General features: G+C 45.3%; 1 protein-coding gene across 1 annotated transcript in view; it reads left to right on the plus strand.

Moving 5' to 3' along the window:
• LOC145414840 (zinc finger protein rotund-like) overlaps window positions 1-12723 on the plus strand; it is a 369204-nt gene extending 356481 nt beyond the window's left edge. The window contains exon 5 of the mRNA XM_080284261.1: window positions 11719-12723. Coding sequence (XP_080140387.1) covers window positions 11719-12723 — 1005 coding nt within the window. The remainder of the gene's footprint in view (window positions 1-11718) is intronic.
• The last annotated feature ends 359 nt before the right edge of the window (window positions 12724-13082 follow it).

Here is a 13082-nt window from a genome sequence, read left to right on the forward strand (position 1 = left end):
GCCTGAGTAGTGTTCTCGTCCGCTTAGATCTTGGGAGACATGCTAACATCTTTTCCTGAACGGTTCATTTTGCACATTCGACTTGCACGTCAGTAACCTCTTGTGTTTGGTCTGTCTCATATTGGTTCAGATTGAAAAAGACACACACACACACACACACACACACACACACACACACACACACACACACACACACACACACACACACACACACACACACAAATAATAATAATAATGATGATAATAATAATAATACGGTAGTAATGATAAAAATAATAATCGCTCGTATTATCATCAACGTTGACGACTTTCTCTACTGCTTCTAATTCTACTAACATATGCAGAAAAAAAACTGGTAAGGAGAGGTTATGCGAGTAGAGGCTGCTTACAGAAAACGGACCATCAAGCAGTGAAAGGGTAACTAGGATGGAGGAGCAGAGGGCCGGAGGAGATGTTCGGAAGGGTGTGATTATTGGTGCAAGTGCATCAGTGGGAAAGGAGGTGAGAGAGAGCGGACACACACACACACACACACACACACACACACACACACACACACACACACACACACACACACACACACACACACACACACACACACACACACACACACACACACACACACACCACCCACAAATAAGTAAAATGGAAAGAATGGAAGAGGAGACATGAGAGAAAAGGGGAGACAGGCGGAAGAGAAAAACAACATAAAATGAAAATGGAAAGAGGCAAGTGAGAAGGTAGGAAAATGGGACATAAAGCAAGCGAAGGAGGAAGGAAAGTAAAGAGAAGGAAAGTGGATAGAAAAGCGATGGGAAGGAAAAACTTGCGTAAAATCACAAATGAAGGTGGAAGGTAAAAACAGCGAAAAAGTAAAAGGGAGGCGAAGGAAGGAAGAGTGGAGGGAGAGGAAGTGGAGGAGAGGGAGCAAGGAACCTGGGGAATGGGAATTAACAGGAGGGTGGAGGCGAGGAGAAATGATTATGTATGCAAGGGGAAGGTGAGTGAGGAAAATGTGATGGCGAAAAATAAGTGGGAGGGGAAAATAGGTGTATGTTATGAGATAGTGCCTGAGGAAGTGGGTGATACGGTGGCTTTATATCTGTAAAGCGGTGTATAAAGCTTTGAACTCCTGCCTGAAATAGTGAGAAGTAGGGGGATGATGATAATGATGACGATGATGGTGGTGGTGATGGTGCTTGTGTTGGTGGAGAGAACTAAAGTCATTATGTTGATGATGATGGTAGTGGTGGTGCTGGTGATGGTGGTGGTGGTGGTGGAGAGAACTAAAGTCATTATGTTGATGATGATGGTGATGATGATGATTACTGCAGTAGAATTGCTATAGGAAAGCATAGTTGTGAAGGGAAGATTCTAAGCTGTTGAGGGATTAAAGTTAGAAATACGTGTCGATATCATGGTGTCCGTGAATATGAAGGCGAGAATATTAAAAGCAGTTGTTGCAGGAAAGATACAATAATATGGCACGGTTATGGACGTGAAGTGGAGGTTACTGAATGAGAGGAAGTTATAGAGGTGTTGTCGGCAAGGAAGTTTGAAAGTCAGAGTGATGGAGGATGTGGGGAAGTTGCGTGTTGTTTATGGGGAAGAGGGATGGAAGGGGACTGTGACAGGAAGGGGAATGGGAAAGGGATGGAAGACAAGAGAACGGGAGGGAAAGGGGCTGAAGGAAGGAAGGAAATGGATGGGAGAGCAAGAGGAAAAGAAAGGAGAGGCTGGGAAGAGAGAGCAAGAGAAAGGGAAAGAAGGAGGAAATAAGGAGGCTAGGAAGGGGGTGGGGAAGAAAAGTGAGGAGAGGAAAGAGGGAAGGGCGGGGGGAGGGGGGGAAAGGAACGGAAGAAAAAGGAAAGGGGAAGAGAAGGAAAAAGTAGCGGGAGGCTCATCCACAGTCGAGAGGAGGAGGAGGAGGAGGGAAGAGAGGAGGAGGGAAAGTGGAGGAAGCTTGGAGGGAGGGTGGAGGAAGGGTGACTGCATGTTGGAAAGTGACTCTCCTTGTATAATGTAAAGAAAGAAAGTCTCTGACTTCACGGCATAAAAAAGAAAAGGGAAAAAGACACTCAGTGCTTTTGAACAGCTTTTATTTGCTTTTACTTTCTTTATAATTCGAAGACCTTGTTGTTTATATTCGAATATTATAAAGCACTGCATGAAAAATTATTTGCTTTTTCATTTTCTCGTAAAAAGACACTTAAATAAATTTAGTTAGTCTCTCTCTCTCTCTCACACACACACACACACACACATACACACACACACACACACACACACACACACACACACACACACACACACACACACACACACACACACACACACACACACACACACACACACACACACACACACACACACACACACACACACGAAAAAGGTCTCAGTTACGATATGAGAATTATTCTTAAATTAGAGTTTTGTGAACCAGCTTCGAAGTTCTTTTGCAGCGTATTCCTAAAAATGTCTTCCCTCCACCCTCTCACTTTTCCATCTCCCCATACCTCATCCTCTCCCACCTAAATCATTCCCTACCCATCCCCATCCTCTCATCCCTCATCCTCTTTTCCCTCTCCCTCTCCATCCCCTACCCCTATTTCCTATCCTTATCGCAGTCCCTTCACCATCCCCATCTCCACTCCCTCTCCATTTCTTCCCCTCAACCCCTTCCCTATTCTCATCCCACAACTGAATCCCCATCCCCATCCTCGCTCCCGTCTCCTTGGTTATTATTACACGTGATAAACTACCGGCCTTCCTTAATGGTATGCAAATGAGGCTGGGGTGTATGGGAAAACTGGAGGAGGAGGAGGAGGAGGAGGAATACAAATGGAATACAAAGGAAAGCAATTAGCAACAGACCTTGTGGTCCTTTCGAGGCTGCTTGTTACGGAATAGACTATGACTACAAGATTTAATTCTATATTCTGAAAGATAAGGATAGTAAAGCAAGAAGGCTCCCCCCACCTCCAAACCCTCCAGGAAAGAAGTGAGAAAAACCACCATGCAGCATGGAGAAACTGACGAGGAAATTTCACAGGAAAGACTGAAAAAGAAAAGTTATTCTACAATACTTTATAAGCTACCTGTAAGAGAAAGTAATATAATAAAATGAATAATCAAATAAATAAATATGTAAGGCATGACATTATGTACGGGTACGGTGAGTTAACGAGGCGTCTGAAGACATAGCGTGGAAACTGCACAGTGTGGAGGAGGAGAAGGATAGAGGGAGAGGGAGAGCGAAGAAGAGGAAGACAGTAGCACTAGGAAAATGAGAAAGATAAAGGGTGAGAGAAAGAGAGAGAACAAAAACCGGGAGGGGGGGAACAAAGTAGAAACTATATTGAGGAGGTGGAAAAGACGAAGGAAAAAGAACGGGAAGGAAGAGGATAGTTACGTGAGAGAAAAAATATGAAGGGAATAGAAAGACAGGAGGGTAATGCACAGATGATGAAAGTGTCAAAGACCGTGTAAAGAGGGAATAAACTGAAGGTAAAGATATAATGGAGAGAGGTATATCATGAGGAAATAGAAGGAGGAGGAGGAGGAAGAAGAAGAGGAAATAGAAGAAGAAGAAATGACGGAACGGGAGAAAGAATAGAGAAGAAAATAGGTAGAGACGTAAAACAAGGCAGTTGTGGGGGAGAAAGGGATAGGATCAAGGGAAAGGGAGTAACAAAAGAAGGAAAAATGAAGACGCAGAAAAGAGACAGGCAGTGAATATACATCTCCCAAGGTGGTTGATGAAAATAAATCAAGCACATAAAAGCCGACAAAATTATTCAGTCAGACACGGATGGAAAAAAAGAAAAAAAGAAGAGAAAAAAAATATGAAGACGAGAAAAGAGGAAGAGACGGAGAAATGATGGAGACGAAAAGCAAGTGGCGAGAATATAACACAGAAAAGCGTAAAAAATTATTCAGATAGAGACATACGTTCTGAGCTAACTAAACTCGAAGGGAGGCATGAAGAATGACCAAAGATCAGAAAAATAATTGGACAGTATGAGATAATCAGGCAAAACTGTGGAGAGAGAGAGAGAGGAGCGAAGGATTAGGGGGCGAGATGGGGAGGAAAATAGGAATAATTCAAGTGATGGGGGATGAAAATAAGGATAATGTCAAGTGATGGGGAGTAAAATGAGAATAATTAAAGAGAAGAGGAGGAAAATGAGGATAATGCGAGAGGAGGAGGAAAATCAGGATAATTCATGAGATCGAGAGGATAATGAGGATAATGCAAGAGACGGGAAGGAAAATGATGATAATTCAAGAGACAGGGAGCAACTGCCACCAATTCAAGAAGCGTGGAAGAGGAAGGAGAGGAGTGTGTTACTGTGGGTGGCGTCAAATCCTGAATGCTTAAGTACCCCCCTCATCACGGTCATTATAGTCCAGTTTACGGTGAAATTACTGGTTCAAATGACCGTGCTGAGCTGGGACACACACACACACACACACACACACACACACACACACACACACACACACACACACACACACACACACACACACACACACACACACACACACACACACACACACACACACACACACACACACACACACACACGTTCTTGCTCATATGTATTTGTGAGGATGCTTGGTCGTAGGTAGAATTAAAACTAGAGATTAATGTAGATGGAAATATACAGTAAACCAGTATTACTACGAACACATATAATATTCAGTCTCTCTCTCTGTCTCATAGATCAAGTCCATTTACGAGTCGTTCCTTTCAAAATGACGGATTACGTTGACCTCCCGTCACCTCCCTCTTCCTTTTTCCTCTCATCATCAGTTCCTTTCCTCTTCCCCTTCCCTTTCTCCTTCATTCTTTCTCCTCCTCCTTCTTCTTCTTCCCCTTTTCCTGTCGTCCTCCTCATCTTGTCCTTTCCTCCTCCTTCGCTTCCTCTTCATTTTGCCTTCCGGTTTTCATCTTTTTTCTCGTCGCTCCGTTGACTCTTCATTGTTCAATTTTCCTCTGCTTTCCTGCGTCTTCCTTTCCTCTTCCCATCTCTCTCTCTCTCTCTCTCTCTCTCTCTCTCTCTCTCACACACACACACACACACACACACACACACACACACACACACACACACACACACCTTGCCACAGTGACCATTCCTGCTTTGCCCTCTCTTCAGTTACCCATTCACACACACCTACCTACCTACCGGCCTACCCTTTTTCCCCCTGCCTACCTACCCTCCCCTTCCCTACCTACCTATTATCGTTTTATCACTTCTCTTCTGTCGTTTCTATATCCTTTACCTTTTTTCATTTTTCTTTGTAACTTTTTTTTCACTTTGTCTTTCTTATATTTTGTTTTCTTCCATTCCACTTTCCATCGTCTTTCTTTCTTCTTACCTGCTTTTCCTCCATCATTTATTTCGCTATTCCTTCCTCTCTTCCTTCCTGATTTCTTTTCTTTCTTCCTTCTGTCTCTCCATCTTTCCTTCTTTCCCTCCCTCCCTCCCTCCCTCCCTCCCTCCTTCCTTCCTTCCTTCCTTCCTTCCTTCCTTCCTTCCTTCCTTCCTTCCTTCCCTCCCTCCCTCCTTCTTTCCATCCTTCCTTCCTTCTTTCCTACCTTCCTTCATTTCTTTTCTGTTCTTTCATTTTGCACAACTTCTCTCCTTTCTCAGTTTTTTCCTTCATCCTTCTCTTCCTTCCTTCCATTCTTTCCTCCTTCCTCCTCCTACGTGTTTCCCATCCCATCACCCTTCCGTCCATTCTTGCCCGCCACCCCTCCTTCTCCTCTTTCCCTGACCCTCTCCTTGTCTGGGAACTCACATTTTTTAGCACTGTATGCTTTTGAAGTTTTATATTTTTTTAGTACCAGGAATCCGCATGGGAATATTGTGAAGTGGGTGGAGGGAGGGAGGAAAGAGGGAGGGAGAAGAGAGAGAGGAGGTATGGAGGGAGGGAAGAGGGAGAGAAAGGGGGGAGAGGAACCGTGGGAGTCTTATCCTTATGTTAGCCACTGCCATTTATTGTGGGGTGAAATTTTTTGGTCGCTTATCACGGCTGGGGGCTATATTTTTTTTTTAATTGTTAGGCCTTAATCGTAAAAGAAGTTGCAATTTTGGATCTCACGCCACCAGTTCATATTGTCCTTGCATGCGTCACAGCACGTAATGTTACCTAGCTTAGAGTCTTGTTTTCTTCATTACTTAAGAAATATAATTATAAATAGCACGCAAAAGATAATCTGTCTGTCCTTAGTAATTTTAATGTCATTTGGATAACTCTTCCATAATGAAAACTACAATAAAATATTGATGATGATAATGATGATGATGATGATGATAATGGTGATGATAATGATGATGATTGGTGATAATGATGATGGAGATGATGTTGATGATTGATGATGAAGATTACTGGTGATGATAATGATGATGATTGGTGATAATGATGATGGAGATGATGTTGATGATTGATGAAGATTACTAGTGATGATAATGATGATGGCTGGTGATAATGATGATGATTTTGCCTGCTTCATGCAATAACCTAAAATGGTCAGACGCGAAAGAGAGAAAAAAAAAGTTACTCTCACCCAGACAGAATCCTCTTGCACAGGATGACGTTCAGGTCGACGCAAAGAAACAGGGTAACAGATTGGTCCTTGCCTTCCTCTGGGCTTAGAAGGCTCACTGATACAGCTTCCTTGCTGGTGTATTTTATAGATTTGACGTGTTATTACCTTATATTTTATTTGTGCAAAATATATTGATCGTGTTGAAGAGAAAATATTAACGCCTTCACAGAGAGAATTTTGTCTTTTATTTAAATAGTGGAGTAGTTGGAAGAATAAAATTAGGACATCGTAGTGAAAGGGTTAAATGAGAATACTTTCGGACCGACTTGCCATAGAGCTGTTCTTTGTTAAATAAAAAGCTTTGGTGGTGGCCACACGAATAGAAAGACGTCGCAGTAACAAAAGGATTATTATTATTTTTTTCAACAGAAAATGAACGGGGAAAGAAAAATACATTGAATAAAAAAAAAAAAAAATCCATGAACCACATTACGGGTCTCTTTCATTCATTAAAAAAAATCTGTAACTTTATGGACTTGACCTGCGTTGAAGTTTAGGGAAAATACACATTAATAATAATAATAAAAAAATAATAATCAGGGAGCCTTCTGGTCCCACTAAAACGCGACACACTAACACATATGGGCAGCTAGACAGGCCTCCCTCATGTGTCCCCCCCACATCATTGAAGGGACCCCAAGCTAACCTAACCCTAACCTGCTTTTCAACCTTAATCAATCCGCCTTATTGCACTTGGGTTGCTCCTTTGCCTCCTGGGGAAATGGGAAAGGGGTGAGGGAGGTGGGGGGGAAAAGGGGTGAGGGAGGTGGGGGGGAAAAGGGAAGGAAGGGTGCATAAAGGAAAGAAGGGAAGCTGTTGTGATTATAATGAAGTGTTGCTAATTCTTTTTTATTTTTTATACGTTGTTGCTCTATTGCTGAGAGAGAGAGAGAGAGAGAGAGAGAGAGAGAGAGAGAGAGAGAGAGATTCAGTTTGCATTTACGTGTACGATAGATGGCCAAGTAAGCTCTCTCTCTCTCTCTCTCATTCCCCTACCTTTCCATTGCTGGCGTAAGTAATGGCCCCCTCTTTGCTTGATCCTTTTTTCTCTCTCTTTTCTCTTACCCTTCCCTTTCTCTCTCCATCTCACTCTTTTTTTTTTTTTTTTAATTGATTCTAGGGGTTGGGTTCGCCTCTTTTGTGCATTTCTTCTCGGTGTGAGGCATCGGCTATTGTTGCATCTCTCTCTCTCTCTCTCTCTCTCTCTCTCTCTCTCTCTCTCAGTGTTCCTCTGTTATTCTTTACATATTTCTTGGTTTCAGTGTTTCTCCTTACATGCTGCTCAGATCTCATTTCATTTCAGTCTTCTCTGTTTTCTAATATTTTCACTTGTCTTGTAACCATAGCAGTACCCGCTTTGTCAGTGAATTCTGGCCTTTCTGTTTGTTCCGATTAAGCATAAAAAACAATCCCAAAACAAAGAAAAAAGAAAAAAAAAAAGCATTGAACAGGGAGCCAAAAGATAAATGAAAATCAGGAGGAGGAAGAGGAGGAGGAAGGAGAAACGGAGGAGGAGGAAGGGGAGGCCTAGGCACATTTTTTATAAGCGAAGGATAAAGGTCATAACATTTGTCCCCTACTTTGGCTTCCTCTTCAGCCTTAAGTGGGAGTGTCGTACGGGTCATTATCCTACGACCATTCCGTTTCGGGCTGCGTCCCTATGACCTTTATTTACACTAGCAAGAATGGAGGGAAGGGGGAGGGACGAAGGACGAGAAGGGGAGGAAAGGAAAAAGAGGAGGTGCGTAAGGGAAGGAAAGGAGGGGAAGTGCCTGAGAGAAAGAGAGAGAGAGAGAGAGAGAGAGGTGGGGAAGAGAAAGATATAACACAAAATATTAAAAGAAGAGAGATAGGAAAGATGACGAGAGAAAAGAATAATATTTGAAACTGTCAAAGCAGAACTGTGAAAGGAAGGGGAGGGATAAGAAGGAAGGAAGGGGGATCTGTGGGGAGAGGAAGGGGAGGGATAAGAAGGAAGGAAGGGGGATCTGTGGGGAGAGGAAGGGGAGGGATAAGAAGGAAGGAAGGGGGATCTGTGGGGAGAGGAAGTGTAGGGATAAGAAGGAAGGAAGGGGGATCTGTGGGGAGAGGAAGGGGAGGGATAAGAAGGAAGGAAGGGGGATCTGTGGGGAGAGGAAGGGGAGGGATAAGAAGGAAGGAAGGGGGATCTGTGGGGAGAGGAAGGGGAAGGAGAAAGGGGGTGAGGGGTTAAGGCAAGACTGGATGCGGCCTGGGTAAAAAGACGAGCATTACGGGAGTGACCACGTGGGATCTCAACCCATTTTTCACTTCGGATTTAAAGTCGCCCTTCCCATACCCCCCACTCCTCTTACCCCTCCTTCTCTCCCCCTACCCGTCCCTCTTCTTCCATCCCCCTTCCCCTCTCCTTTTCCCCCTCTTTTTTTTTTTTTTTTCCCAATGTAATCTTTTTGGGGGAAATTTTCAGGTGTTGGGTTTTCTTTCCCATGTTTGTTTTTTCCACGCTGTGATTTATTTTCCTTATTCCTGTTCCGCCTTCCCCCAGCCTCTCACACTGTGTGTGTGTGTGTGTGTGTGTGTGTGTGTGTGTGTGTGTGTGTGTGCGCGAATGCTGTAATATCGATGATACTGAACACAGAAACAAGAACTTACTTTATATTTGAAACTGGATAGGTACATGAAGAATGGGGTAAAGCGGGGTGGACCAACACAGACAAAAGAGTAAGGCGAATGAGAAAATGATGAGTATGGGTATGTGGCCAGGTAGAGGGAGAGAGCGCTGGATAGGGACCACCAAATAGGGTAGGTGTGGTGTGGGTAGGGATTGGAGGGTAGAGACTTACCGTAGAAAACAGATAGGGATGTGTTAGATCGAGTTTGGCTGCCATGGATAGGTAAGAACAGGGTTACGTGGGTTGGTACCGGTGAGCAAGAGTGAACTGTGATTGGCAGGGAAATGTAAGCTTGAAAAAATATTAGACTGGACATGCAGCAGAAGTGATCAGAAGTTGGTGGAGATAGGCGTGGAATAGGATGCATGAACAGAAATATTTTAGGTACACAGGTAGATGAAAGGAAGGGATGGGTGCGAGATGAAGTATGTACGCGAAATGAGTAGGTATAGACGAGAGGCAAGGGCTGAGCACATAATCAAGTGAAATGAGCTTGAAATGGGTTAACACACACACAAAAAAAAGCAAAAGCGGGTTCGTACCGAGAAGGAAGGAAGGAGGGAAAGGGAGAGGGCAGCATGTTATGGGATGGTAGGTGTGGGCAAAGGATGGTGGGCATGGGTAGGCAGGGCAGGGCAGGGCAAGGCAGTTTAACCCTTGAGGAGGATATGGATCTGTCGGTAGCGCCCCTAACGGTTTTTTATTATCTAATGGGCGTGGATGGTAGCAGATATTGCTTTTAGGGAGGGGGAGGGGGAGAAGGGAGGGAAGATGATGGAGGAGGAGGAGGAGGAGGAGGGAGGTGAGGTGGAGAAAGAGGCGGAGGTGGAGAGAGAGAAGGAAAAGGAGGAAATGAAAGGAAAGGGAGGGAAAGGGATAGAAGAAAAATTGTGAAGGAAAAATAAGAGGAGGAAGGGAGAGGAAGAGGTGAAGGAAGAGAAGGAAGGGCAAAGAGAGGAGGAAGGAAGTCGTGGTTGTGTTGGTATGAGAGATTAAAAAAAAAAAGACTGGGAGACTTTGCGGTTGTCATCTGTTTAGCACACACACACACACACACACACACACACACACACACACACACACACACACACACACACACACACACACACACACACACACACACACACACACACACACACACACACACACACACACACACACACTGACATTCTCTCTCTCTCTCTCTCTCTCTCTCTCTCTCTCAACAAATTACCCATCATTACAAAACACTCCAACACTTCTCACGCCAAAACCCTACCTTACCAGCCATCTCTTAACAAGCAGTCCCCTTACCCATCATAGCCCATCTCCTTGTGTACTTTCAAACCATCCACACCTTCCGGACGCCCATTAACAAGGCAGGGTAGTTAGGGGCGTGTTTAATTGCCTGCCTTGGTGGGGCGTTAGAATAGAAGGAGGGAGCGTAATGGTCCTGGGTTCGTATTTAAAAACCTTCTTGAGTTTTACTCTTTCTGCAAGATTATGTGTTTTCCTTGTGGTTTTTCTGTCTTCAGAGGATTGTATTCAGCTTTGGATATATCTTTTGAACTGTAGCGGTTACAGAGATCCTTCATCAACCGTTTTATCAGGTGCCTTCTTTTGCTGAATACAATTTTCTCGAATTAAATGGCAAAGATGGCGACCGACGTCATGTGGCGCTTAGCTGATGTGCTCGTAACGTAGGACTTTCAACCTGTGATTGGGATGCAATGCCACTGCAACATTCAGGCTGTCACGGTTATTTCCCTGATGCCTTACCCAATGTACTCATTTAACCTACCAACCCACAAATGGGGGATGGACACCTCACTCGATAGACGGCAGCTACCCACCTTGACCCTAATGGTCCGACAGTTTCGTAGTTAGTTACACTGGCCAAAAAGGAAAAAAAAAAAATGTCACCGAAATGAAGTAGGTTAAGATGCTTCGTAAATACTTAACAAGCTGGGTTGGTACTCGGCGCTACAGTATACTCAGCTCGGTTCCTCCTCGGCACGGTCGTTGGGCATATAAATGGTTTCGTTGCCGGTAATTACGGTCATAACATTACCAGGCGGCGGTGCTCAGGTAGCCGTTCCTCTAGGTAAACATTAGGCTGTGTGTTCTGAGTTTGTGCTTAACTTGTAAACATCACTGGTAATGGGCCACTCACTTTGCTTTACAGGACAGATTAGAGGCTCTTGAGGTGCTGTTATTAATTTGTTTTTTTCGTTTGATGTGTAGTCGAGAAGCTTTAGTTATATTAGAGTTTGTAGTGTGTGTGTGTGTGTGTGTGTGTGTGTGTGTGTGTGTGTGTGTTTCCAACATATGTGATTGGTATATAAGAATGTATTTAAGGTCACTTTTAATAATTGAGTTTATGGTTGTAACAATGTAGTATTTGTAAACGTAGCAGTAAGAAATTAGTATTCTCTTCCCGCCACCTAAAAATATGTCTTTCTTCTGCAGATCTTCGGGAGCAAGGCAGACCTGCAGCTACACACTCAGATCCATATGCGTGAGGCCAAGCCGTACAAGTGTTCACAGTGCTCCAAAGCCTTTGCCAACTCCTCCTACCTGTCCCAGCACACCCGCATCCACCTGGGCATCAAGCCATACCGCTGCGAGATCTGCCAGCGCAAGTTCACGCAGCTGTCTCACCTGCAGCAGCACATTCGCACCCACACTGGGGACAAGCCATACAAGTGCCGCCACCCAGGCTGCAACAAGGCCTTCAGCCAGCTGTCCAACCTACAGAGCCACTCCCGCTGCCACCAGACTGACAAGCCCTACAAATGTAACTCCTGCTACAAGTGCTTCGCAGATGAGGCCTCATTGCTGGAGCACATCCCCAAGCACAAGGAAAGCAAACACCTCAAGACTCACATCTGCCAGTACTGTGGCAAGAGCTACACCCAGGAGACGTACTTACAGAAGCACATGCAGAAGCATGCTGAGCGACCTGACAAGCGGCCATCGCTCACTGCCCATGGAATCAGGCAGGACAACCCATACTGGCCCAAGCCAGACACCACCGCCTTGGATGCCATGGACAGCCGCATGACAGAGAACTGCCTGCAGAATTCACTGGACCCGACCCGCCAGCTGGTTTCTCGCGAGCACATCGACCCACGTGCCGAGGAGCTGCGCCACACACCCGCCCACATGCCTGTCTCCAACATGTCATACGACGCCATCGCCACTAAGACATCGTCAGCATTTACACCCATCCAGACGAGTATGCTGCCCATCAGTAGTGGCACTCAGCTGTCCATGGCGGCAACGTCGTCACAGCGCTACTTCCCGTATGATCCCATCAGCTTCCCCAAGACGCACACGCAGATGCCCTCAATGGATGTCAAGCCCAATCAGTTCCCTAACCAGCTCATCTCACTCCATCAGATCCGCAACTATGCCCATCAGCCCACTATGAGTTCCGACTTGCTCCTTAAGGACAAGGGAATCACTCAATAGTGCGGTGAGTGGAGCATGGGCCTCAGCCGGGCCCCTACGTCAACTGGGAGTGGGCCGCGTCCGGCGGCCTGCGACTCAGGCGCTTCTCTACGGTGCTGGGACCGCTGCGCGTGGCCTGAGCCAGTAGGAGGGGCTGAATACAGGGTATTGACGACACGGGGCAGGGGCACGGGAGAGGGCGCCGTCTGGCAGCAGCAGCAGCAGCAGCAGCGGCTAGGGCCACCACTCCCAGCAAGCCCAGTGACGAGTTGTGATACGTGCCCGGTGATAGCTGGACGAGGTCTGTAAGACAAGTCGCCTGACTCTAAGGAATGCTCGCTTAGCAGGGAAACGTTAGTGTAAATGTGCAATAATCACAC

Source organism: Coenobita brevimanus, chromosome 101 (assembly GCF_032717465.1).
Source record: "Coenobita brevimanus isolate Jiangsu-jjx chromosome 101, ASM3271746v2, whole genome shotgun sequence".
In the NCBI taxonomy this organism is placed as follows: Eukaryota; Metazoa; Arthropoda; class Malacostraca; order Decapoda; family Coenobitidae; genus Coenobita; species Coenobita brevimanus.